Source organism: Caretta caretta, chromosome 1 (genome assembly GCF_965140235.1).
Source record: "Caretta caretta isolate rCarCar2 chromosome 1, rCarCar1.hap1, whole genome shotgun sequence".
Classification (NCBI taxonomy): Eukaryota; Metazoa; Chordata; order Testudines; family Cheloniidae; genus Caretta; species Caretta caretta.
Genome location: NC_134206.1, coordinates 245670502 through 245698243, shown reverse-complemented (window position 1 = coordinate 245698243; position 27742 = coordinate 245670502). Strand labels below are relative to the sequence as shown.

Genomic DNA, 27742 nt, shown 5'->3' with positions numbered 1-27742 from the left:
TCTGGGCTGTGCTCTGTACTCAACCCTCCCCTCTTTAAAATTCCTTCTGAACACAGACTTTTCCAGAAGCCTCACAAAAAACTAAAGCACATCAATATCCTGCGTACGCCACACAGGGGACACACACTCTGGATTCTGCAGCACTGTAGTGGAAATTCTGCAGACTAAATTTTAAAAATAAAGCTTTTATGAAAGTTGAATAATACAGTCAATGCAGTAGCACCTTTCTTATTTATTTTTACATTACAATACTTTTTTAAAACACATTTTCAGTTTTTCACTATGCCAAATATTGTTACCTTTAGTTCCCGAGTCAATGGGTAAAATTCTCAAAAGCACCTAAGTTACTGTAGTGTAGACAAATCTAAGTCATCACTGAAAATGGGACTTAGGGTTTGTCTACATTACAGATGCTACAATGGCAAGCTATGGTGCAGCAACTGTAGTGTAGACACATCCTACAGCGATGGAAAGAGTTTTTCCACTGCTCTAGTTAGTTCACCTCCTCTACAGGTGGTAGCTAGGCTGCCAGAAGAACCTAATTCGCAGCCTCTGAGTGACATAGCTAGGTCAGCCTAAGACTGTTTCCTCATTAGAAACGCTGGGGTGGCACCACTGTAGCGCTTTGTTGGAGACACTCATTACAGCAATCGGAGGGGTTCTCCCCATCGCTGTAATTGATCCGCCTAGAAGTCTTCTGTTGACCTAGTACTGACTATACCTGTACCTAAGGCTACGACTAGACTATCGCCTATGTCGGCAAAACTTGTCACTCTTGGGTGTGAATATTCCACCCCCTTGAGCGACATAAATTATGCTGACATAAGTGCCAGTGTGCACAGTGCTTATGTCGGCGGGAGAGTTTCTCCTGCCGACACAGCTTCTGCCTCTCGCAGGGCTGGTTTTATTATGCTGATGGGTGAGCTCTCTCTGGTTTGCACAGAGCAGTCGTTCTCAACATGCGGCCAGCGGGTCGCTTGCGGCCCAATCAGCACAGAGCTGTGGCCCACGAGACATCCTCAGGGCCACAGAGATAGTATTGTATGTGGCCCACAACAGTAAATAGGTTCAGAACCACTGGCATGGAGTGTCTTCCCCAGATGTGCTGCGGCGGTGCAGCTGTACAAGTAGAAATTTTAAGGCTATGGCTACACGGGCAATTGAATGACAGAACTTTCGTCTTTCAGAGGGGTTTAAACCTCCTGCCGACAACACAAACACTGCTCCTTGGGGGTGGAAGTTTTTGTTGGCAGGAGTGCCGACAAACAAAGCGGCTACACTGCGCATTTTTAGCAGCACGGTTGTAGTGACACAGCCCTGTCGCTAAAAGCTGTGTAGTGTAGACGTACCTCAGTGTACACCAGGCCTTTGGCTCCGAAATCAGTGAGCTGCTTTTTAAAACGTTGCCAAAGGTCTCGTTTGGCTGAATGGGACAGCTGGCACCTCCGGAGCTGAGCGCACACCCCACGCTGCATTGGCTGCGGAGCTTACCGGATTGTTTTCCCTCCCAGGAGAGCCTGCCATAGGCTTTTTCTAAAACGAAAGCTGAGATTGTGGAGCACAACCGGGCAGCCAGAGGCGAGCTCCAGGACTAGGCCGTGAACTGGGCCGCGAGTCTAAACAAACCGTGCTCCGCCTTCACCTCTCCACGGTCTGCTCTGGAGTCCTGCTGGGAGAGCCCGCAGCTCCTTGGCGGGGCTCACGTTGTCAACCGCGCCGCGCTGCAATACGGCAGCCTTGGGCTGGGGGGAGGGGGCCGAGTGTGCCGGGGCGGGAGGCTCCCCGGTACCCGCCCCTCACTGCCGTGCCGTGATTTAAATGTCCCGCTGTGCCCGCCCCTTCCCCTCGCTCTGACTGGCTGCGGCAGCAGGGAGGACGCTCAGCCCGGCCGGCGCTTGCTTCCCCCCCGCCCCCGCTGACAGCGGCTGGGGGCATTGCACGCATTGCCACCGCCTGGGCGCTCGCTGCTGGCGGCGCGAGCCCTTCGCTGCGCTCTCGTGCCCGGCGGGGTCCTGCAGGAGCGCGAGCCGCGGCCCGAGAGAGAGGCCCGGAGCGGCGCGAGCCGCGGTTGCTGCGCGCCGCCCCCGCCCCCAGTCGCCGCCTCAAGGACCCGCGCGAGACCCTGCCGCTGGGGATGGAGACGCCGCTGCTGTGACCAGCCGCGGGAGCGCGAGATCCCGGCCCGGCCCCCGCGCGCCGGGGCTAGCGCAGAGCAGCAGCAGCAGCAGGGATGAGCGGGAGCGCTGCCCCCGGGGCCGGCTCGGCGCCTTGCCGCTTCGCTCACTACTTCGTGCTGTGCGGGACCGACGCGGACAGCGGGCTGGAGCCCGACGAACTGGCCGGTAAGCCAGCGGGGGTGGGCGCTGCGCCGCAGCGGCCAGGGGCCGCCGGCTGGTTCCCGGGCTGCATTTCATTGCCCCTTCATGCCTGCTGCAGCCTTCTTCTGCCGTGTCCTCCCAGGCTGCGCCCTGGAGCCCCTTTCTCTGCAGCTCCCCCCCGGATGGCGGTAGCGTGTGTTTGCCCGCACTGTCATTGCGATGTGTTCTCCGCTCCGCAGCGTTAGCAGGCGGGGGTGGGTCGGGGGGGGGGGCAACTGGGCGGGTGCGTTTGCGCGCTAACAGGTTAAGAGCGGCTATTAATATCCCGGCGAGAGCAGCGCACCCAGGGGATGCTGGTCCCGCGGGGGCTGCCTGCCTGTGTCTGTGCACAAACCCCTACAGCAGGCCGGGGCACTCTCTGCCCTGCACCTCGAGGTGCACAGGCTGTTCGGCGTCTTCACTGTGTTCCTCGTCCGCTCCCGGGGAGTCGCTCTCAAGGGATTTGCCTAATAATCCGGGGGGAGGCTGCTTCTGAACTCAGATTTGGTAATGTCTCCTTGTATTGCTAGAACGCTCCCCACCCGCCCAAGAAGCCTGAGTTCCAGCCACTAATTGCAGCACAAGAAACCCACTGGATGCAAAGCACGATTGCATTCACCGTTCTCTGAAAAGGCTTCCGGCTTCCCTCTGCCCACCGCCCCACTTTCAGTGGCGGTGCTTTATAGAAACCTGCTGCAGTGGCTAGGACTGGTTATGTCAGTGGGAGTAAGCAGATCACATTTAGATGTGCTGCTGTAATCTTATTACCGCTTGGACTTTATCCTTTAAGTTTAGCTGCATTTGCCTCATGCTTCAGAGGTTGCTGTGAAGATGTAATCAGTCAGAAACGTGTGCATTTCGTGGTAACTTGGGCTCAAAGAGCAGGAAAAGCTACCTTTGGACCTTCTGGCACTATGAAATATCTGTTTCTGTCCCTGCCGTGGTTCTCCCTCTTGAAGGTTTGGGTTTTTCCACCATTAGTAGAAAATCAAAGTAAATTGTTTTGGAGGGTTTGAAGCACACTTGTATTTCACTGCAGGTCTGAGTTAGGAGGGGGTAAGAGAGGTAACTGTTGGAGGGGGTGTAACTCATGTAGAGGGATACAGGGAAAACTAAGAGGCCTTCTCCATGGTGGTGAACCAAGAATCTTGGGCTGCAGTTGTATTTTAAGTCCTCCAATGCATTCAGCTTCAAACAGAAAAGGAAACCTGTTTAAGAGGGTACTGTTAACTTACCTCAGTCCTCCTGTATCAAAAAGTTTTTCCTCTTCTCTCCTCCCCCTTTTCTTTTTTGGGGGAATGGGGGTGAGAACGTGATTAAAAGTGTCTCTTTAAAAAGACACAACTTGTCCAGCCAGCGTGGAGGTGGTAAAATTGTGTTAGAAACTGGTTTATGTGGAACCACTTTATATACTGTTTCCATACTCAATTTGATGGCCAGTGCAGAAATGATTAAAATGGGCTGTTTATCCATGAATCTTACTGATGAAAATCAAAAAGTCTGCATTTATTCACTGCTGGTCTGTATGTTTATAATGTACTGTGTCTGTGCTTCACCCAGTGTGGTGGGACTCCCTTAGGTGGACACTGCAAAAAGAGAATGTTTCAATGTTGAATGGAGTAATAAAATGTTGGAGGGAGAGGGGGTTTGAAAGACTGGGTGCAATAAAGAATACTTTAATTACTCTGGCAGGATTTTCCCCACATTTTTCATAGAATCCAGGAGGGAATATCCCAGTGTAAAAGTGACAACATTTACTGCACATTTATAGAGACCCAAATTTTGACTTTCTGAAATAACTTTTGGAGATGAGGTTACTCATACTTGTTCTTAGCATTGAGTTGAATATCTTGGGAAGTTAATAGAAAATCCATGCAACTGTATTTCAGGATTGTACATTCAAATAAAGGCAGGTGACGTTTAGGGAACAAATAATAAGAAAGAAAGTTATTAAAAATTGAATTTTAACTTTAAAAAAATACCAAAACATTAAACCAACCACAGCTTTGTGTGAGGTTTAATTGCACATAGTCAAGAAATTCCACACTAGACCCCTAATTCTGCAAACCGTTATGCACATGTATAATTTGACTACTCTCATGAATAGTCCCCATTGCTGTCAATAGGACTATGTATTTGAGTAAAGTTACACATGTATGTAAACATTTACAGGATCAGGGAGTAAGGTTGCTGTGGGAGGCTTATATCTGCCTGATGGTAAGCATGTGCTGCGGTATGGATTTTCATTATATCACAGATCTTGACATACTGGACAATAATAGAAAGAACTTTATTTTCTGAATTTTTTTAGTGAGACAACACAATTTGAATTTCATTCTCTTGATTAATGTATTTTAGACTAAGGTTCAAAATAATTGCATCTGTCCCTTTGTATTAATGTAAATTGTGTAATCACATAATGAAAGACCCTGTGTGCTGTGCACTAGGCAAATAGCTAAGGTAATGCTGGGACTGTTAATTTAGAATTTCTTGGTTTAAAGTTGAGACTTTAATTGCACACCTTTTGAACTTTTTGCTTTTATTGTGTAGCATTGCTGTCATTTGCACATCTAAATTCTGCTCGTTTCAGTAGAAAACTCCTGGTTTGTGGCATCTCACCACTGAAGGTGAACCGTGTACTAAATCTCTGAGTTGCCTAATATGACCTTTTAAGGTTTTAACATTTGTCATTTCTTATTCCTATTTCTGAAAATAACTTGCTAGCCAACACTGTCTTTGGAAGAGTTTATCACCACCTCAGGTAGGAATTAGCTGACTTACTATGTGAAACTGCTTAAGTAGAAATTGTAAGACAAAATGAGGACTGTTCGTGGGTGAATATAAATAACATACTGTACTTCTTTGAGGTTTCATTTCATGTGTTAATTTAGTGTCTTCAGTTCACCAGTTCTAACACCACTAGTCAGACTTTTTTTTTTTTTTTTTTTCAATAGGAAGAATTGGCATTGTCAGGTCAAGGACAAGATAAATATTTGTAAACAAATATTTTAATACATCCCCTATGAGTTCTTCAGGAATATAGTTGAAAACCTGAAGAACTCATAGGGGATGTATTAAAATATTTGTTTACAAATAAATGACTTGAAAACACTTTAAAAAAATACTGTCTTTACCTCTTTTGATAAAACAGGCATTAGAATAACTCCAGTTTTAAAGTAGTCCAATTCCAACAATATTGCTTGAGTAGGTGCATTACTGGTACATTGCTGTTTAACTTAGTAACAAAATGTGTAATCATGAAAGTAATATACTTTAACTCAATAATTATGTTTACAGTAACACTGTAAAAACATCCAAGGACTCCTTTGCCCCCCACCCTTGGCATACCATACTAAACAAAATTGTATGGCTAAGCAATAGGTGTGTTGCTTATTGTGCCAAACTTGTTTGTCTCACTGTTACCTTGACCTTCCTCTGCTTATTTGTTGCATCCACCTGTTTTCTCTTGTCATGTGCTTTGACTGTAAGTTCTTTGGTGTAGTGACTGTCTAGTACATCTGTGCATAGCGCCTAGCACAGTGTGTCCCAGATCCTCAGGACCTCTGAGTGCTGCAGCAATACAAAAAATGTTCTTATGTAAACTGATCGAGGTTCTTATTGGACCCTTTGCATCTTATTATAAAGGTGTAATGAGAGCACAGTAGTAGGGATAATGTATCTTATTGCATTAAAATGTAAATTACTCTTCACATTTTTAATTAGATTTATGATATTGGAAAAATATTGCAAAGCCAGCAGCGTGGACATTAGTTTGATTACGGTCTGGGCAATGGTAATGGCTTCTTCCTTGGGTATGATTTAATGGCAAGTGACGTGGCTTGTTGACTATTGTATGATGGAGATAGAGGGGCCTGAATAGCAACTTACTTTCTTCCTTGTTCATACAACATAAAATATGTGTGGACTGGCCTGGGGCTGTAGTGTAAATTAGACCTTTGAAGCAGTTAAAGAGAGAAATATATTCATCTCTATATGTATAGATTGTCATCTTCTGTGTGTATGTTTAAAAAATTTTTAAAAAATTAAATACTGGCGTAATGGGATTATGTAGCTTTGATCGGGTTCCTATCTCTTTGTTAAGGACTGCAATAAACCATAGGCTTCCAGGAGAAGGACAGTTACTCTAGTGACAGGAAAACTGTCCCCCAATCCAGCAAAGTAATTAAGCACATACTTAACTTTAAGTATGTAAATCCCGTTGAAGTCACTATTCACATGCTGTTAAGCACATCTGTAAGTGCCTTGCTGAACTGTAGCCTTAATAGAATTGAGTTATAGTTGAGAACTCAAAATATGTCAGAAATTGGAAGAGGTTAGCTCTCCTGCTATGTCAGTAGTACTGTATTTTTTTTCCCCGAATGACTTTTGAACGGAATTTAGAACAATTCCCCCCCTCCCCATGAGACTCAATCGGGATCAGCAGTGAACCGCAGACACTTCACTAAGTCATGGGGCTTACAGACTAGTTGCCAAATGAGTCAGCATTCCAACATCATCTGGAATTACATGACCTATGTGTTCCCTTTAACTAGGGATAGCCTTTGTAGTATACATTGCCTGCATTTAAAGCTAAATTGGTCGTGTGTGTGTGTGAATTACTTGTGCTTAATTTTGTGGAGACAACCTAGTGACTTATTTTGTAAACAAGTGTTTATAAACAAGCTGTCTTGTAAATTAAATTTGCCATCACAATGCAACAATGTCTTATTTTGCTTAGTTCCTCTCTGCTCTCTTTAGTATTAGTTCAGTTTGAGTGCTTCTTTATCAAATAGGAAATGGATCCAATGCCATAATATCCAATTAATATTTTTTATCATAAGGGTAATTCTTTGGCAGTTGAACTTACTGAAAATGTGTCTCTAATTACCTGGCCTTCAATGTGTTGAATACTGGAGGTGTTGCAATGTAGTATATATGTGGTTTCAAGCCAAGAAGCTACTTGGCGCTAGTACAAAACTGGTTTTGAGGCTGGAAGAAAATCTCCTCGTATTCAGAGTTTCAGAGCTAAATACAAGATTAAAGAGAGAGTTTTAGCATAACACTGTTACTTCAATCTTGTATTTAGCTTTGACACTCAGAGTACCTTTTCCAGAGCTGAAGAAGAGCTTCTCGCTGAAGAAGAGCAAGACAAGCTCAAAAGCTTGTCTCGCTCATTAACAGAAGTTGGTCCAATATGAGATATTACCCCATCCACCTTGTCTCTCAAGTATCACAATAAAACTTCAGAAAGGTTCCATTGTAAGCAAAAGAGTAGATTGTAAATAGGCCTGTCAAGCGATTTAAAAAATAAAATAATCATGCAATTAAAAAAATTAATTGCAGTTAATTGTGCTCTTAAATGGTATTCTATTATTGTTTAAATATTTTTGGATGTTTTCTACCTTTTCAAACATGTTTTCAGTTACAACACAGAATACAAAAAGTGTACAGTGCTCACTTTATGTTTTTGATTACAAATATTTGCACTATTGAAAAACAAAGTGTTTTTCAATTCACCTCATACAAGTATTGTAGTGCAATCTCTTTACTGTGAAAGTGCAACTTACAAATGTGTGTGTATATATATATTTTTTTTGTTACATAACTGAAATCAAAAACAAAACTGTGAAACTTTAGAGCCCACAAGTCCATTCAGTCCTACTTCAGCCAATCGCTCAGATAAACAAGTTTGGTTACAATTTTCAGGAGATAATGCTGCCCTCTTCTTGTTTACAGTATCACCTGAAAGTGAGAACAGGAGTGTGCATGGTACCATTGGAGCCGGCATGGTAAGATATTTACATGCCAGATGCACTACAGATTCATATCGGGGGGAGGGATAGCTATCGGGGGGAGGGATAGCTCAGTGGTTTGAGCATTGGCCTGCTAAACCCAGGGTTGTGAGTTCAACCTTTGAGGGGGCCATTTAGGGATCTGGGGCAAAAATGGGGGATTGGTCCTGCTTTGAGCAGGGGGTTGGACTAGATGACCTCCTGAGGTCCCTTCCAACCCTGATATTCTATGATTCTATGTCCCATCATGCTTCAACCACCATTCCAGGGGACATGCTTCCATGCTGATGACAGGTTCTGCTCGATAACTATCCAAAGAAGTGCAGACCTACACACGTTTATTTTCATCATCTGAGTCAGATGCCACCAGCAGAAGGTTGATTATTTTTTTTCTTTTCTTTTTTGGTGGTTCGGGTTCTGTTGTTTCTGCATCATAGTGTTGCTCTTTTAAGACTTCTGAAAGCATGCGCCACACCTCGTCCCTCTCAGATTTTGGACGATCCTTCAGATTCTTAAACCTTGGGTTGAGTGCTGTAGTTACTTTTAGAAATCTCACATTGGCACCTTCTTGTTGTTTTGTTAAATCTGCTGTGAAAGTGTTCTTAAAACGAACAACATGTGCTATAACATGAAATGTATGCAGAACAGGACACCCAGTTCTCCCCCAAGGAGTTCAGTCACAAATTTAAGTAACCCATTACTTTTTTAACGAGCATCATCAGTATGGAAGCATGTCCTCTGGAATGGTGGCCAAAGCTTGAAGGGGCATATGAATATTTAGTATATCTGGCATGTAAATACCTTGCAACACCAGCTCCAAAAGTGCCATGCAAACACCTGTTCTCACTTTCAGGTGACATTGTAAATAAGAAGCAGGCAGCAGTATCTCCCATAAATGTAAACAAACTTGTTTGTCTTAGCGATTGGCTGAAATAGGACTGAGTGGACTTGTCGGCTCTAAAGCAGGGGTGGCCAACCTGTGGCTCCTAGTATAGGCAGCGACTCCGGGGCTGGAGCTGCGGGCGTCAACTTTCCAATGTACCGGGGTGCTCACTGCTCAAACCTGGGCTCTGCCACAGGCCCGGCCCTGCCTCCATCCCTTCCCGCCCCCTCCCCTGAGCCTGTTGTTCCCCTCACTCCTCACCCTACCCCCCAGAGCCTCCTGCATGCCACAGAACAGCTGATTGGGAGCTGCGGGGAAGGAGGAGGTGGTGCTGATCGGCGGGGCAGCCAATGGGTGGGGGGGGTGGAGCTGATGCTGGGTTGCTGACGTATTACTGTGGCTCTTTGGCAATGTACATTGGTAAATTCTGGCTACTTCTCAGGCTCAGGTTGGCCATCCCTGCTCTGAAGTTTTACATCTGTTTTGTTTTTGAATGCGGTTATGTAACATATATATTTGTAAGCTGCACTTTCACAAGAAAGAGATTTCACTGCAGTACTTGTATGAGGTGAATTGAAAAATACTATTTATAATTTTTACAGGGCAAATATTTGTAATAAAAAATAATATAAAGTGAGCACTGTATACTTCGTATTCTGGGTTGTAATAGAAATCAATATATTTGAAAATGTAGGAAAACATCCAAAATATTTAATTTCAATGGTATTCTATTGTTTAACAGTGTGATTAATTGTGATTAATTTTTTTGAGTTAATCACGTGAGTTAACTGTGATTAATCGACAGCCCTAATTATAAGGTGAGATATTTTAGTAAGGAAACTGCCTCAATGTCTTGTAGGAATAGATGTTCGATAAACAAATGGAAAATCTTCCTTTACTCTGTGGGTTGTAAATTGAGTAGAGGGCCATTAAAATTCTCACTTAGTTTCCCAGTTTAGACACAGCCTTACTGGCCCTACTATAACATAATTTCACCATTACAGTTATGTTGGTATAATTCCTCATGTGGACCCCCACATTCAGAATAATAGTGGCCTTCTTTCAATTTGGTTTGTTGAAGTATAGTGATAATAATGCTGGTTAACTTCTTTGTGTAGACAAGACCATAGCAAGGGATCTTGTCAGAGTTGCAGTTCCTGTTCCTGAATTTTTTTTTCTTGTTAGAATTGTAAATGAACAGACAGTCCAAAGGCTTTCTTAATTCCAACTCTTTTTTTTCTTAAAATAAAGATGCAGAGTCTGGGGCCTTTGTAAATTTAACATGGAATTGTTAAGGTTAAACCATCATGATGTGACTTTGGAAAGGACAGACAGAGGAGCTTGGTTACTGACAACATACAAGTCAATTAACTTTTTCTTGCATCTCAAGAGCGTGGGGTTGTGATGGAATTGTCTGGGGACTTGGAACTCCGTCAGAGCTCTTGGAAGTGATGGAGTTTTAACACCATCGCTTGAACAGAAGGGGACGCTTTCTCAAATGAAATGCTAGGAGAGAAGGTCTGCAAGAGGAGTAATGGGTGATCTCAGCAGGTTTTACTGAGTGTCACACACACAATGGGGTGTACATTTGGATGGAGTGAATAGACTTTCTATTGTAATAGCTGATAAGGACAAGCTGGTGTTCACATAATAAAACACTATGTACAAGAAAACATGGGGAAATATATATGGTAAACAGCGTTCCTGGTATGTTTAAAAGTTCTATCTTAGGTTTTTGTCAGTGTAGATGAGAATTGCTTTTTTTGATTTTGATCTACTTATGTGATCTTGTCACCCGTCTAGTTAAGGGAATATGGCGATACTCTTCACTTTCATCTTTTTGTGACATTGCTACAAATAGTACATAAATGGGATCATGTAGCTCTGTTCCCCTGAAACAGCCTCCAACTGAAGGGTAGATGACGGCAGTAACACCTTGTTCTGTAACTTTTTTTTTTTTTTGCTATTAAATTACTCTTATGCATGTGATAAGCAAATGCCCAGGCCCAATGAATCTAAGACCATCATTAATTCCCAAGTATTTTCAATCAAATTTAAAGAGACTGTCAAATACAATGAAATTAATTTGAGCCTATTCCACATTATACAGATAACAGCTTCCCCCGTCCAAAACGCCTTCCTCAAAAATGACCTGTTTTCTAACTGGCCAGTTGCCAGTAACTAATTCCAGAGTTACTGGGAATGTCCTATGTCAATCTATTCCTGGCATAATGTGGCCGCTCATAACAAGAGTTAACAATCTCAATATCCTTTGACCCCAAAATAATCCTTTGACCCCTATAATATATTTTTGATAGTGAGACCAATGGCCACTTTAAAGTGAAAAAATTAGGCAAGACTTTTTCTTTCAAAATACACAATCCTAGAATTAGTATATAATGGAAAGTCAGTGCACTGCTTCTTATAACTTTCTGAATTACGTAGTAAAAATATACTCCCCTAGGAAAAATCTTGATGCCAAAGGAAACAAGGGATCCTTTATTTATATTTGTCAATGTTATTGACAAGCAGAGAATCCAGCTACACTGGTCTCTAATAAGGAGACTGGCTTGTTTGGGTACCCAGCTAACTTATCACTACTGGTGTCACGATTTGTTGTACTGTATTAATTTATTCTAACCATAACAGTGAGTTCTTTATTTTCAGTTATACATACTGGGAGATGAACTCTTACTATGTTTGACCATATTTTTCTCTGAAACAGTTTTAACCATTCACTTGCATTTGCCTATGAAAATAAATACCTCCTACACTAATAAAATTTTAAAATGGGGAAGCTAAAAGTAACCTGGAATCATTCACACTACACAAAAGAGAACCTAATGTACTTCTCACCTGTTGGGTTTCTTTTTCAGTCTTTCTGCTTCACTCAGAACTGAAAATGAACAAGTCTAGTATCTTCAGAGTCTAGTTTAGTTCTGCTGCACTAGCACAATAGTGTAGTGTTGTGTAGAAAATCTCATAGAAGAACCATGTGACGGACATATTAAAAGAACACTGTTGAACAGTAAAGACCTGGAATGTAGTTTGTATAAAGGCCAGGGGTGGGGGGAAACGGACTTGTAGACATTCCCACCCCAAAATTAACAAGGTTTTCATAAATGGCTTTTTTTAACTAGCTTAGGATACAGAGGTCCTTGCTAGGATTCATTTTAAAAAAAGAGAGCTCGAGGATGGTTGACAGGCTGAAAGAATGGTAAATGTTGTACCCTACCTGATATGTCTCTTTAATGTACCACTATTCAAGAGCTTGTTTACAGGGACTTGACTGCATTGGTAACATTGCTCAAGATAAGGTTATCCTTGGCACCTGCAGCAGACAGTTGGAAATAAGGATTCATCAAGCTTTTTCATAGCTGCCTTGTCAGTAGTGATGTTCAGGTTGCATACCAAATCAGTGACCTAGTTGGAAACGGATGTCTCTTTACTATGCATACTAAAAACCTCTGTTATGTCACCTCTTAATGTAAAACTAAATCTTATTACTCGTGGATTTAATGTAAAAACTTCAGCACTTCAATTTGGATATTTGAAGTTTGAATTTTTGAAGGAGCATTCCCTGATACAGAAGTTACTTTTTAAGATCTTCTAGCTCTGAATTCACCCTGCTCTGAGTGATGGTGTAAAAGTTAACGTAACTTTTATCAGAATGTGCTTGATGGATCTGCAAAGAATATATATTTTAATACAAAAATAACCTTTTAAAAACTCATATGAAAAGATGCTTCTGAAAACAAAACAAGAACCAATGCGAAAGTTCTCTAAAATTCACACTGGGGGGAAAAAAAATTATTCACCTTGGAATATGTATGCTTAATTTCAGTTAACTAGCAGCTTGCTTGTCTCTTTTTTTGTTTTCGTTTTTGTTTTTTGTTTTTTTAAAAGGGGACTGAAATGATAATGTGAAGTGTCTAGGGCTAGCTAATCTAATTATTTAACAGGTTTTAATTCAGCCATAAAATGCACCCTGCTTCCAGGCAACCTACATAATATTTTTAGGACTTCAGTGGACCTTCACAGTGGGGAAGCCAGAATGACTCCTCCTCCTTGCCTCCCCCTTACTCCCCCCCAGCTCTTCCCTATTCACTTGCATCCTGTAAAAGGGAGAGATGTGGGGAGGGATGAAGGATTTAATCTGCAAAGCCCTATAAGGCATAGTGACAGCCATTCTATGTTGACAATGGCAGAATTTTTTTTCTTCATCTGAGGTGTCATTTATATACATTGGCTGCTGCAGATAGTTTTACCTGTTAGTGACATGTATATAATTTCCATTATTTTAAAAAGTAAGTATTTTGTGCTTATCTACACGTTCATGCATGTTAATATTTTCTTGCAAAAAATTACCAGCTATGTGTCTTAACTGCACACTTGTGCGTACAATTGCATGCCTGACTTCTATATGCTATTCCTACAGTCACACATCTCTGAAATTTGGGCTCTCCAGCACTAAAATGCTTCGGGATTCTTATCAATGAAAGAATAGATGTAAAGTGTTTATAGTAGAATCATGACGCAAAGCATTAATTTACTCAACTACTACTATCAATGAAATGTACTAAGATATTTATAAACTTGGTTAGGGAATGAGCTTTTAGTCTGCCCATTGAAAATTGGGAGACAGATGGAGCCTCCTGTAGTAGTGTAGGAAGAACACACATTGACCTTTTTTTCTTGATTAATGATTGGATCTTTTTGTTTTACATCATAAACTAATATAATAAGACCAATGAAAGCAGCATGCAATTGGATAAATCTTTTTTGCTTTTAGTTGTCAGTGGGTTGCAAGAAAGGACTTACTGCTCAATTATTTAATCATGTGATAGTATATTTTTTTCTCTGCAGTCTCTAACTGCTAATCTTTTTTTCTTCCATACTAGGTGGTGGTATTAAACAAGTTGTAAAATGTTAGTTTTCAGAATTTTGTATTAAAATAAGGAAATTGATTTCTATCTCAGAAGCTAGCATTACAACGAAGTTATGAGTGTAGCTAGTTCCCATGTATGAAGCCTTTTTTGTTAATCTGTATAAATATTAACTCTCACGACTGAGTACTGAAAGAGGGCAGAACATTCAGAAACGGCACAATACTGAGTAAAATGAGATGTTGATGGATGGAAAATGAAAGGATATTCGGAAGAAATGCAGAAGAGTGACCATTTTGACAGATTATCAGGAATGTTTTGTTTCTCATTGGTTCTCCGTGAAAATGCTGTTGCTCTACCTCTTAAAAACAAACGAGTCTTAAAATTTCTAATGGTGTATTCTTGTGTGGTTTACTTATTTCATTATATTGTTAAATATGAATCATTACAAACAAGTTTTTAAACGTACATAATGCACCACTTTTCATTTTGTGACCTTCGGCTGCAGTCACTACAATTATCATTCAACTAAGTGTTTGTCTACAAAGATCACAATGACTGGCAACTACTCTGCACAGATGGGTTGTGTGATCAGCCTTTTCCCAAGATAATACTACTTTGGGTGGATTGTCTGCTCTACTACTGGCAGATATGTAGACTTTTTCAGGCTTTAAAGATGTGACACCAGATGTTGTGCAATTTTTAGTCCAAGCAGGAACATTCGGATTTAATATTGGATTTTTTTTAAACTGAGGAATGACTAAGATCTAAATATTCTTTGTCTAAGGAATGTTACTAAACAGTCATATATATTGTAATTTAAATGTGGACCTCTATCTTGGCTGGCATAACTAAAAAGTGTTATGTCCTATATATAAACAGAAAGTGCCTGAAGACTGTCTCGTAAATCCTCTATCAGAGTAGTGACTTTTTAACCATATTGATCTTTAACCATAGCACTGTCAGATTCCAAGTGCATATTTGGTTGCTTGTTTCGTCTTTTCCTTTTGAAGCGCCTAAGAAAAATGTATTGTGCAGCATCCCGTGGTGTGTTGTGTTCTACTCTTGTACGTAATACAGGTTGGATGTCTCTCAAACAGTTTTCCTGAACTACTCCTGTCCCCTCTTCTGTGCTCTTTTGTCCTAACCAGCAGGTGAAAAAGAGCAGAACTTTCCAATGAGGTTGCCCTAATCATAACCTCAGAAAGCTTAGTGCCCGTTTTTGTTCCTGCTGGCTGCACAACAGCTGAACTAGAGTGAGCCCATGTCTTACATTGTGTGTTGCAGTCTGGATGTATGTGGATTTCCACACCTCTTTCCATCAGAATTAACGCGGTTGAGAGAGCTGGTATAAACTTGGAGCAGGAATAAAAAAGCATCAGTTCAGATCTCTTCTGTGGACTCTTTTTTGTGCTTCTAGGAGTTGCCAGTTCCCTTGCAGATGCTCAATTAAGAATTGGCTAAAATACGTCAGTTTGGTATTTCTAACTACTCCATAACATTTGAAACTGTGATAATCAGTCATTTCTAGGGCTTTCAAGCAATTAAAAAAATTAATTGCAATTAATTGCGCTATTAAAAAAATAGTGTGATTAATCACACTGTTAAACAATAATAGAATACCATTTATTTAAATATTTTTGGATGTTTGCTACATTTTCAAATATATTGAGTTCAGTTACAACACAGAATACAAAGTGTACAGTGCTCACTTTATACTTTTGGTTACAAGTATTTGCACTATATAAAAACAAAATAAATAGTATTTTTCAATTCACCTAATAGAAGTGCTTCAGTGCAATCTCTTTATCATGAAAGTTGAACTTACAAATGTAGAATTAAGTACAAAACAACTACATTCAAAAATAAAACCATCTAAAATTTTAGAGTCTGCAAGCCCTACTTCTTGTTCAGCCAATCGGTCAGACAAATAAGTTTGTTTACATTTGCAGCAGATAAGGCTGCACACTCCTTGTTTACAGTGTCACCTGAAAGTCAGAACAGGCGTAAGATATTTACGTGCCAGGTGCGCTAAAAATTCATATGTCCCTTCATGCTTCAGCCACATTCCAGGGGACATGCGTCCATGCTGATGATGGGTTATGCTCAATAACAGTCCAAAGCAGTGCGGACCGACACCTCTTCATATTCATTATCTGAGTCAGATGCCACCAGCAGAAGGTTGATTTTCTTTTTGGTGGTTTGGGTTCTGTAATTTCTGCATCATAGTGTTGCTCTTTTAAGACTTCTGAAAGCATGCTCCACACCTCATCCCTCTCACATTTTTGGAAGGCACTTCAGATTCTTAAACCTTGGACCAAATGCTGTAGCTATCTTTAGAAATCTCACGTAGGTATCTTTGTGTTTTGTCAAATCTGCAGTGAAAAGTGTTCTTAAAATGAACAATATGTGCTGGGTCATCAGTTGAGACTGCTGTAACATGATATATATGGCAGAATGCGGGTAAAACAGAACAGGAGACATACAGCTCTCCCCCAAAGAGTTTGGTCACAAATGTAATTTAAAAAAAAATGCGTTAAACGAGCATCATCAGCATGGAAGCATGTCCTCTGGAATGATGGCTGAAGCGGCCTACAAATGTTTAGCATATCTGGCACTTAAGTATCTTGCAATGCCAGCTACAAAAGTGCCATGCAAATGCCTGTTCTCACTTTCTGGTGACATTGTAAATAAGAAGTAGTTAGCATTATCGCCCGTAAATGTAAAACTTTTTTGTCTTAGCGATTTGGCTGAACACAGAGTAGGGCTGAGTGGACTTGTAGGCTTTGAAGTTTTGCATTGTTTTGTTTGAGTGCAGTTTTGTAACAAAAAAATCTACATTTGTAAGTTGCATTTTCACGACAGAGATTGTACTGCAGTACTTGTATGAAGTGAATTGAAATACTTTTTATCATTTTTACAGTGCAAATATTTGTAATAAAAATAATATACACTTTGATTTCAATTACAACACAGAATACTATATGAAAATGTAGAAAAACATCCAAAATATTTAATAAATTTCAATTGGTATTCTGTTGTTTAACAGTGCAGTTAAAACTCTGATTAATCGCGATTAATTTTTTTGAGTTAATCGCGTGAGTTATCCGTGATTAATCGACAGCCCTAGTAATTTTCTCCTTGGATTTCAGCTACTGGTAAATATTTTCTGTTCTAAATTCTACGTCACTGATTTTGAAGGAGTCCCGTGTATTTGTACTGTTGAATGTATCAACACCCAGTGGCTTTTACACTAATGAATGGTTGTGTAGAAACTGAGTCATGGTAAATCTTAATTAACTTATATGGGAAACTATTTCTCACGAGACTATACTGAGTCAAGAAGTATGCTCCCTCCTTTGTTTAGGAGCAATAGATCCAGTCCCATCCCCTCACAGGTGGAAAGGGTTTTACTCAAAGTATTTTCTTGTGCCAAAGGAGGATGAGAGGGCAGGGGTGCCAGAACGGGAGAGCCAGGGGACCATTGCCCTCCAATTTTTACCAGCAGTAAGGGTGAGTGACGGAGGGCATGGAGAGGAGCAAGCCCCTCAAGAGGGGAAGGAGTGGCACTGGAGGGCTGGGTCATGGTTCAAGTGCCGGTGGCCTCTCCACTTTTAGGGAGTTGCTGCTGCTCCTGATGAAGGATGGAGACCGACCTTAGATCTAAAACTGAGTAAATTTTTGAAGTCTTAAAAGTTCCACGTGGTGACTCTGGCAGCTATAATCCTTTCTGTAGAGGCAAGAGAGGTATCCGTCTGAAAACCAATTTCCATACGGCGATACATCCCCCACACAGGAGATACCTGGACTTTGACATGGGCCGGGATCATTTTCAGTACAAAGTACTTCCCTTCAGCCTGTCTTCATCCCCCAGCAATGTTCTCAAAGATTTTAGTGGTAGTAACTGCTTACCTTCGGTGAGAAGCAAATTTAATCTTCCCATAATCTCGCCGGCTGGCTGCTCAAGGGTCGCTGTTATAAAGAGAGACTGACTTCCACCCTGATCGCTATCTACCTTTTCCAGGAGTTGGGTCTTGGCTAAACATGAAGTCCAAGTTAGCCCCTGTACAAAGAATATAATTCATAGGGGCATATTTGCTGGCAGCCAGGGCCTGCCTTCCCACAGATAGGTTCATTACATTGTCAGATCTGGTCAGGACAATTCAAGGAAGACCTGTATTCTAGCAAGGCACTCTTTGTGGCTTCTCGGTCATGTGACAGCTTCCACCTTCATTACTGAGCATGCAAGATTATGTCTCGGCTGGAGGACCTATTCCTCAACCAGAGATAGCTTGGACAAACAGGTTATGGTTCCGTTCCAGGTCAAGAACTCCCTTAATTGGTGGAAAGATCAATAAAATGTCTACACGACCATCCCTTTCATTCACCCAGCTTCAACAATAACTGAGACAGTGGATGCATCGCTGTTGGGGTGGGGAGCACACCTCAGCACACTCAACTCAGGGCAGATGTTCACCTCAGGAAACTCGTCTCCATATCAACTTGTTGAAACTCGGGGCAGTCAAGAATGCCTGCCTTCAGTTCCTACCCCTCAAGGGCAAATGAATAAGAATCATGATTCTTAATGTGGCTTGTATGTTCTGTATCAACAAACGGGAGGCGCGAGATCCCACTCTGTGCACTGAAGCTATAAAATTATAGAACTGGTGTATAGCCCATCAGATTCAGATCTCAGCCTTCTACCTTCCTGGAGTCCAGAATGTCACAGCCAATATATTCAGCAGGTGAGTCTCCCAGGGCTACAAATGAGAGATGGACTCTCCAATCCCTTCTTGGGATATTCCAGAGATGTGGACTTCTCGAAGTGAACCTATTTGCCACATCCAGTAACAGGAAGTTCCCCTTATCCTGCTCATGAGGAGGCTTAGGTCCCCTCTCTTTGGGAGACTCCTTTGTCCTTCCTTGAATAAAGGGCCTTTTCTACACATTCACTCCAACACTGCTAATTCTAAGAGTGATGAGGAAGGTCAGGCAGTATAAAGCCACGGTTATCCTTGTCATATTGACCTGATTGAGGCAAGCTTGGTACCCTGACCTGCTTTATCTGTGTGGCCAATTGGAGCTCCAGAATCTTACTGTCCCTCATCTCCTCTCCCAGGACACAGGTTGTGTGCTTCAACCCCTAGTTTAGGGTGTCCTTCTCCATCTCCAAGCATGGGTTCATGGGGTTAGAATCCACCTGCTTGTCAGGAATACAACAAGGTTATTAAACAGTAGAAGGGAGTCCACTCCAATTACTTGCCTTCAGAAATGGCAGAGGTTCAACCACTGGTGTCACCGTCACCATCTTGTGCCTGAATCTTTTCTGCTGTCAGCCGCCTTGGATTATCTGCTGGACTTAAGCCTGTTTTTTTTTTTTTAATATTTATTTTATTTTTAAATCCGTTAGCTCTGTTAAGGTTCATCTTGTTGCAGTATCAGCTTTTCATTCCTCACAAAAAGGTGTTTTTTGAGGGTTTTTTTTGGGGGGGGGTTTTGTTTTTTGTTGGTTTTTTGTGCACACCCTGTGTCCTCGAGATTTATTAAGAGTCTGGGGAATCTTTACCCTAGATTTAAGATCATACTCAGACTTGCGATCTCCTCTTAGATACCTGTTTATGGGACCTCTGTTTGAGCATATGACCACCTGTTTCTTGCTCCACTTATCTGTGAAGACTTCCTTTCTAGTAGCTATCATGTTGGCTTGCAGGGATGGAGAAACTGTAGCCTTAGTGGCACACCTCCACCCCCCATTTATGATCTCCCCCCCCCCCCCCAGGACAGGGTCTCCCAGTGTCCACCTGCAAAGTTCTTACCGAAGGTGCTGTTGGATTTCCATCTTAACCAGTCTGTTCATTCACTGGGATTTTTTCCTAAACTATGCAAGTCTCAGCAGGAGATTTCCCTTCACATATTGGGTATATGGCAGGTATTGACCTTTTCTGTAACTGCTTGGTCCTATTAAGATAAATCACCTGGATGCTTTGTCTCCAACACAGAAAGATCCACGGGGTCCATGATCTCTTCAGAGTCTGAGATGGATCTCTGGGTTATTTACTGCTTGCTATGATGCAGCTGGTGCATTGCTTCCCCAGAGGATTATAGCACACTCGGCCAGATCACAAGCAACTTCCACAGTATGACTCAAAAGCTTTCAAATGCCTGAGATGTTCAGAGCAGCTACATGGATTTCAGTGCACACCTTTACTAAACACTGCGCCTTGGTCCACGCCATCAGATCTGATGCCAAACTTGGTTCTGCTGTACTGTCTTCAGTCTTGGACTTGATTCTGAAGTGTCCTCCCTGTGAGGATGCTGCTCAGGAGTTACCTGACATGGAGCACCCATAGGGACACTACTCAAAGAAGAAGAAAAGCCTATTCACCTTGTGCAGTAACTGTTTTGTTCAAAATGTGTGTCCCTATGGGTACTCCACTACCTGCCCTCCTTCCCCTCTACTTCGGACTGTTCTTGTTGAATATTGGGATAGAGAAGAAACTGTGGGCGATTCACCTATGTAGCCCTCTGTACCCTCTGAGCGTGGCACGAGGTTGTATAGAGTGCATGCGTGGGCTGAACAGATGCTGCTAAGGGAAAATCTCTGATCCCAGGCTTGAGGCACGTGTGCACCTGAAGTGGAGCATCCATAGAGGGATGCATCAGGAAGAACCACAGCTACTATATAAGGTGAGTAACCTTTTCTTTTGTTCTGGATGGTTCTGGTATAAAATTTCTAGAATTGTTTCAGAATTTTTTTTTTAAATTTGTTTTAATTGTAGGCATATGAGAGACCGAGTGGAAGGTGAGCTGAGAAGTGAGTGTTAAGAGGAACTTGAATGGTCTCACTGAGGCAGTGGTTCTCAACCAGGGGTACGCGTACCCCTGGGGGGGTACACAGAGGTCTTCCCAGGGGTACATCAACTCATCTAGATATTTGCCTAGCTTTACAACAGGCTACATAAAAAGCACTAGGGAAGTCAGTACAAACTAAAATTTTCATACAGGCAAAATGAGAAAGTAACCAATTTTTCAGTAATAGTGAGCTGTGACACTTTTTTTTTTGTATTTTTGTCTGATTTTGTAAACAAGTAGTTTTTAAGTGAGGTGAAACTTGAGTTAAGCAAGACAAATCAGACTCCTGAAAGGGGATGCAGTAGTCTAGAAAGACCTGAGAGCCACTGTTGTAAGGGATGGTGTGTGTGGGGGGGAGAGGGGGGCGGGAAACTGGCTCAGACTTAAGTGAGGTCTGAAGGATTCAGTAAGGTGGGAGGAGATAACTTAGTATATTGCATGGGCCGAGATGAAGCGGAGAACAAGAGCGGCTACAGTGCTACCGGTGGTGCTGTAGGTGTTTATCTAATCCTGCATCTAACTCCTAACTCACTGGAAGGATTCAATAAGGTGGGGGAAGGGAGTATTGTGCTCACAGGGGAGGGTAAGTATAAGAACATACCCCTCAGTTTAATAGAAGAAATTTTATTTTCGGATAAGCTTGTGATTGGAAAACACTGCTCAAAAAATAAAACACATGGAGTAAAAATGTTTTGTGCCCTTTCCTTCAAACCACCTCCCCTCCCCCTCACCACCAAAAGCACTTTACTATAGTTTTAAATGTAGTACCTAGAAAAACTGTTTTTCTCTCAGACTCTTAAAAGATTGAGTCAAAATTAATATAATAGGAATTGCTAAAATTTCGGTAAGTGGTTTCAAGTTTGTGTTAAGTACATTTTTTTACTTTGGAAAACTGAGTTTCCTAGTAGAAAACATGAAAGTGAATGGCTAATCATGCATTATATATTTTCTAAATAAATGGCAGTGTTCAACTGAATTTGTTTACAGAACTAGCCTTAAAGATTACAGCCTTTGAACATTTAATCAAATTGTACTACAGTAGGATATTGGTGATTCACATTTTTACTATCCACAAACTTCATAATGGGTACGTCCCCAAAATAAGTCTTCCCGTTTTACAGCAGAGCTCAACAGATGAGTGCAGTAATGAGCTCTCAAATTACTATGACTACATTTAATTTGACAAAAATTTTACCCCTTTTCCTACAATTGGACTGGCATAAATGAAACCTTATACCCATGTGATTCCCTGTTGAAGCCAAGAGGACACTGTAAATGTGCAAGGGTCTACTCCATGTAGATCCAATCACGGGGATTCAGGCCTATATTGCTGAACATCTACTAGTGTAACTGAGGAATTATAAATTCAAGCTTAGTTAAGCTAGATGAATAAACCAAAACCGTGTAATTCATCAAATTTTGTAAACTGCTATGGTTGTACCAGTCTTCAGAATGAATTTGTCATGTTATTTTCAACACTTATAGTAGATCTTAATTGTCTACTCTGTTTCACTTCTTCAAAAACTTGGTTTGTATCACACAATTTGTATGTATATAGCATTGAAAAACATTTACGTATATCTTTCTTGTGAGAATGTCCCTAGCAGGCCAGCTGCATATTCTGCCTTGTCAGAGACCCTAAATTGTGGGTGTAAGCAAAAAGTCAGGGAATTCCAGTTAACAGTCTAGTGGTACTGTGCTTACGAATACTAAAATGTCTAACGCCTTTTTGAATTGATTCACCACCTCTATCTACTTGTCCCCAAGCATGGCTCTAAGGGCTTGTCTATGCTTACCGGAGGATCGACGCTACAGTGATCGATGCATCGGTGGTCAATTTAGGAGGTCTAAACCTGGTAAATCGACCACTGATTGCTCTCCTGTCGACTCCTGTGCTCCACCTGATGGAGAAGCATAAGGGGATTTGACGGGAGAGCATCTCCCGTTGACATTGTGTAATGTGGACCCTGCAGTAAGTAGATCTAAGCTACATCGATTGGATTTACACTATTCACATAACTCAAATTGCGTAGCTTAGATCGACTTTTCCCTTTATTGTAGACAAGGCCTAATAGTTTCATGCTGAAGCAAAGTTCCTTAAAATAGTCTCGTAAAATAGCCCCTTTCAAATCTCTAATTGTAGCATATTTAAATTGTATAGCCTTCATCGGTGGGGTTGCGTGTTGTGGGGTGTGCTAAAAAAAACAAAAACCAACTCATTTCTCTACCTGAAAATGCAGAGTTCATCAGCTGTGAGAGACTGAGGTTACCATCTGTTGTCATTCATAGACTATTTGGAATCCTAATGGTTTAGAGAAACAAATGAACTTTCTGGAGACTTTGTTTTGCAGAATTCCTGCAAATTGTGGTAATTTTCTGAAGTGTCAGGTGCATTGAAGTAAAACAAGATCTCTCTTTTTAAAATAAATAAATAAATTTAGAGAACTTTCACTTTATGGTTATTTAAATAGATGTTTTCCTATAATAGTCCTGAAAACCTGTTATGAAGTTTATTTCATGTCACCAGTTTAACCATGCTGTTTAAAATGGAAACTAAATCTTTCCTTCGGTCTACAGCTGCAGGTTTAAATAGAGCATCATTGTCATGTGATGAGCATGGATGTCAAAACATTTGAGAGAAATTGGTAACCTGAACAGTTCCTGTACATTAAATATTTATAGAAGAAAATGAACTCCAGAGCACCCTGCTGTGCAGGTAGTTATAAACTGTTCAGATACGCTGCTGTGTTGGTAATAACATGAACACCCATGTTATGGATTTAGGAGGAACATAACACACACAATTGTTCACTTGTGTTCAATTTTAATGGTGTACCTTCCATGCATCTAAAAGCTGACACATGAAAGCTTATAAAAAGGGAACTGAAAAACATCCAAAACTGTAGAGAACCATTTGGTCTTAGCTAAACTAATTGCTAGTCAGCTGCCACAGAAATAGTCCATTATCTCTGCTTTCCAGTCCTCTGGTAGGAGAGCCATAGTAAAACCTTTAAATAAACAATCTCTTGCATGTCTAGTCCTGAGCTCCAGCATATCTCTGTTTCATGTCCTCTGGTACAAAAGAAAACATGGTTTGCCCTTCACTGTCTTAATTAAATCTAAAATTGTAATACAATAAAAATTTATTATGCTGGACTCTTTCAGACCAATGCACAATGGCCATGATTAATAAAACTTGGTTGTACGATCTTCATTTATGTAATAAGCTTGAGTTGTCAGGCAGGTAATATAATACAATGCTGTGATACAAGTGTCAAACTCAAATGTTTGATTTAAATGCCTCTAATTTCAGCTTCATTGTTGCGATTTCCTTATTAAATCAATTTAATGTGTAGGAAATCCAGTAGAGGGAGTTTAATTTCCAGATGAAATCTGTTCGCTTTACTGGAGGAGTCTGAAAAAAGGTCCAGCCAGTACATTACTGTGAAAACATGACACACTTCTTGTTTTTGTTAATATGAAAGCCCTAACTATCTCACCATTGGATCTCTTATGGCCGGGCTTATTCATGAGTATTAACAAAGACTTTCCTTTACAAATTAGTTTTTCCTTTCTGTGATACGGTTGCAACCAGTACAGATGTTTTGGGTATCCCTTGTCAGTCAAGTGGTAACAAATCCAGATAGAGCATTTCCATGCCAAGATTAGGTCTTTGTTTCTTCACCCTGCCCCCAGTCTCCGCTAGCAGGCTTCCATGTTTCTTCCTGCCTTGTTTGGAAGAAGTAATTAATGCCTTGATGAGTCACCGTCTTCCTCTTCCCCCCCCCCCCATTTTAGTCTAAGCTAAGCCAAAAAATCATGGGGAGAAAGAAAAGGAGTAACAAATTAGTCTCTAAGGTGCCACAAGTACTCCTTTTTCTTTTTGCTAATACAGACTAACACGGCTGCTACTTTGAAACCTGTCATTTATGGGGAGAAAGTATTCCATATGTTAATTTTCCCTGCAGCTATTTATAAAGAACTTTTATCATATAAATTTGCTGCATATCAGTGCAGCCCTGCTGCAAAACTGGGTGGGAGGGCAGAGACTAGATGTAGGAATGGGTCTAATGTGCTCTATCGTACACCAGGCCTTGTCTTACAGCTCTGGATGTGTATGCTTGACCAAATGGGCAGTATGGTTGACATACATTGTGCAGCTTCATTAAAGTCAGTGGGGCTTCATAGGAGGCAATCAGTTTTAAAGCAAAATAGTGTATCATTCCTGACTGGCTGCTCCTGAGAGTGAGCTTTAACTCTTCTTCAGTGAAGGATCTGTTAAGAACAATCTGCTTTGTAGTTTGGACATATAGAAAATCCTTCCCACCCTTTCCCATTAAGTCTGACTCACTTGTCTTGTTTAGCATTGTTGTAGAAATAAGCATAATGGATTTGTTAGGGTCAGTGCTTCACAATGTGACCATTGACTTCGATGGGCAATGGAACCTAGTTTTCCACTCTCTAGACAAAGGATTTGTAGGTCTTGCAGGCTGCCATCTGTTTCTGGAAACAAGTGTTTATGCCGGAGTGATGCAGTGTGCATGCAGAAAGTTTTTGCTTGAGGTATGGAGAGAACTACTGAGCCTTTGTATTCAGGCTTTTCATTTCTACAGGAAACTAATCCTAATCTATTAAGGGAGAGATTTTTTTTTAAAGGCAAGTTGGACATCCAGCTCCACTGAATACTTCCTTAATTATTTGCTATAGTATCTGAAATGTTTACCTTCAAATAGCTAGGAAAAGGGATAAAAAAACTTAAAACAATTTAAAACGTAATGTCAGATTAGACTCAGCCTTCATGCTTTGGTTTATTGTTGAGCAGGAGCTCTGCATCCTGCTTAGAGTTTCCAGAGAGGAGGAGAGAGATTACATGCTCTGGACAGTAAGGTAGATATTAATGATACCTAATTATGCCAATGGAAGCTTGTCGTGTTACACTGGTGAAATAAGATCTCCATGTATTATAAAACTCTAATTATAAATGAATGAGGGATGCGCACAATCTTCATTTCTATTTATCAAAATGTATAGTCAGTTGTGTTGCAGCTCTCATTAGAAGCTGTGCATACCACTGAAGTTCTACTGCCTTTTTCTGAAAATAATGGACTCTGAGAAATTAAGCTACTTGGTATATTTCAACATTTATCTTGTAATCTGTTAATGTTGGGAAAATAAATGCTGATCTCCCTAATTTTAGTTTGAATTTTTTAAAATATACCAAAGTCTCTTGCAATACCATATGTTGCAGAAAATTAGAAATGTGTAGTCCTTGAAAACATTGCCAATAAGTGGTGGGTTTTTTTTGTTTTTGTTTTTTGTTTTCTCTGCTCTTGGATAACAGTTGGGAATAATGTGCATGCCAATGGACAATTGGATGTGATCGATGTGTCAGTGAATCTTTGAAGTGATCCATATGCTGGGTCCTCTTTTCTACTATTGGATTTTGTCTTGTGTAAAACAAAAGAGCTGCTTTTTCTCTTACCTAATTGCTTTTAGACCTCATTCAGTTGGGATTACTTTCCTAAATTGACTTTGTACTGTAAAGACTTGTTAATAAAATGGCCTGCCTCTATGTAAGGCTTAAATACACTAATAAGCTAAATACAGTCCTTTCATACGACGTGTAATCTGGCTGCTAGTGGATTGCATTTCTTTGTATAGCTACACTAGATATGCCTGTCCTGCATTGTGAGGAAGACTCTGAAATCTAGGGTAACAGGACTTTAAAAGAGGACTATACAATGAATTTAATAAAGGCCCTACAATTCTTGTTCTCTCCAAATAAGAGAGTCCTGCCAGAGGAGAATGTGTCTACGGAGCTCTGGCTCTACGCATGCCCCTCTCTGTGGCTTAGCCAGTTGCTGGCCTGATGGAACCATGTGTCCAGGAATGGCTTTTTGGCCACCCGGTGGCATGGCAGAGAGGAGCTGAGATCCGGGAGAGTTGAGTCCACAGTTCAGCTGCATTTGAACTGGGGCATGGATGAGGCAGGGATTTGGAAGGTCATGCTCCTGTGCTAAAAGGAGGCGGAGCTACTCTCTCTGCTTTCCCTGATTTGGCTGAATAGAGCTTCCCCTTCTCTTTGGTCCCTGTGGTGAGAGTTTCTCCTCAGTTCAGACTACGTAACCACTGGATGTGACTCGGCAGACCTCTCTCTCATGTTTTTATCTTGTATGTTCCTTCCATGACACAATAGGAAGGAGAAGGCATTTTGATGGATAGAGGCCTTTGCTTCTCTGCTTAGCTCCACTTACGCCCCCAAGCTGCTGGTCTAGAGTTGCCTTTTCTGTCTGGTGTTCGTTACAGCAATACTGCTCTAGTAGCTTAGTGTAACAGGATGGCAGCATTGGGGATCCAGATTGGAGCTGGTTTGGGGTTGGAGATGGAGGCAAAAAGAAACATTTTGGGGGGAGGGTCGGGGGGGATAAATGCCAGGGGGTGTAGGGAAAGATAGCAAGGGAGATCTAAAAAATAGGGCTTCAACTTTCAGAATTGTATCTATGCTGTACAAAGTCACTTAATCTGTAACGTCCATGAGGGAATTGGATCCTTAGTTATAACCTAGTATTAAGTCAATAAGGCAGCCCCGGTACCGTTTGATTGTGGCCTGTGTACGCTCAGCAATACACATATTACAGTTTGAGAGCCGCTGACTTATGCTACAGTGCCACTTACAAGGGTTCCAACGTTTTAGACACTACGTGCACACAGTAGACTGTGTCTGCCTCAGATACCGTATAAGCTGTACCTGTGATGAGATACAACAGGTGGATGAAATAATTAACTGGGGGATGGACAAGGTAAATCATGAAACACTGATCATTCTAATATGCAGCTGCTTACTTGGACACTAGACTCTCTTTAGCAGGTTGGGGAATCAAATTTTCCAAATAGTATCAGACTGGCAGTGGCTTATCAGTTTTAACATGTCTCTGCTATTGAATAGTTCTTCACCTTCCTCTGAAGCTTCGA

General features: G+C 41.2%; 1 protein-coding gene across 4 annotated transcripts in view; it reads left to right on the top strand.

The window, feature by feature from the left end:
- Nucleotides 1-1925: 1925 nt before the first annotated feature.
- DENND5B (DENN domain containing 5B) overlaps nucleotides 1926-27742 on the top strand; it is a 172849-nt gene continuing 147032 nt past the window's right edge. For 2 of the 4 annotated variants that reach the window (XM_048829453.2, XM_048829444.2), the window contains exon 1: nucleotides 1928-2342. In XM_048829453.2, the coding sequence (XP_048685410.1) occupies nucleotides 2231-2342 (112 nt within the window). In that variant the 5' untranslated portion in view covers nucleotides 1928-2230. Of the gene's footprint in view, nucleotides 2343-27742 lie in introns of all 4 variants that reach the window. The other 2 variants (XM_075122638.1, XM_075122640.1) reach the window with 2 other exon arrangements.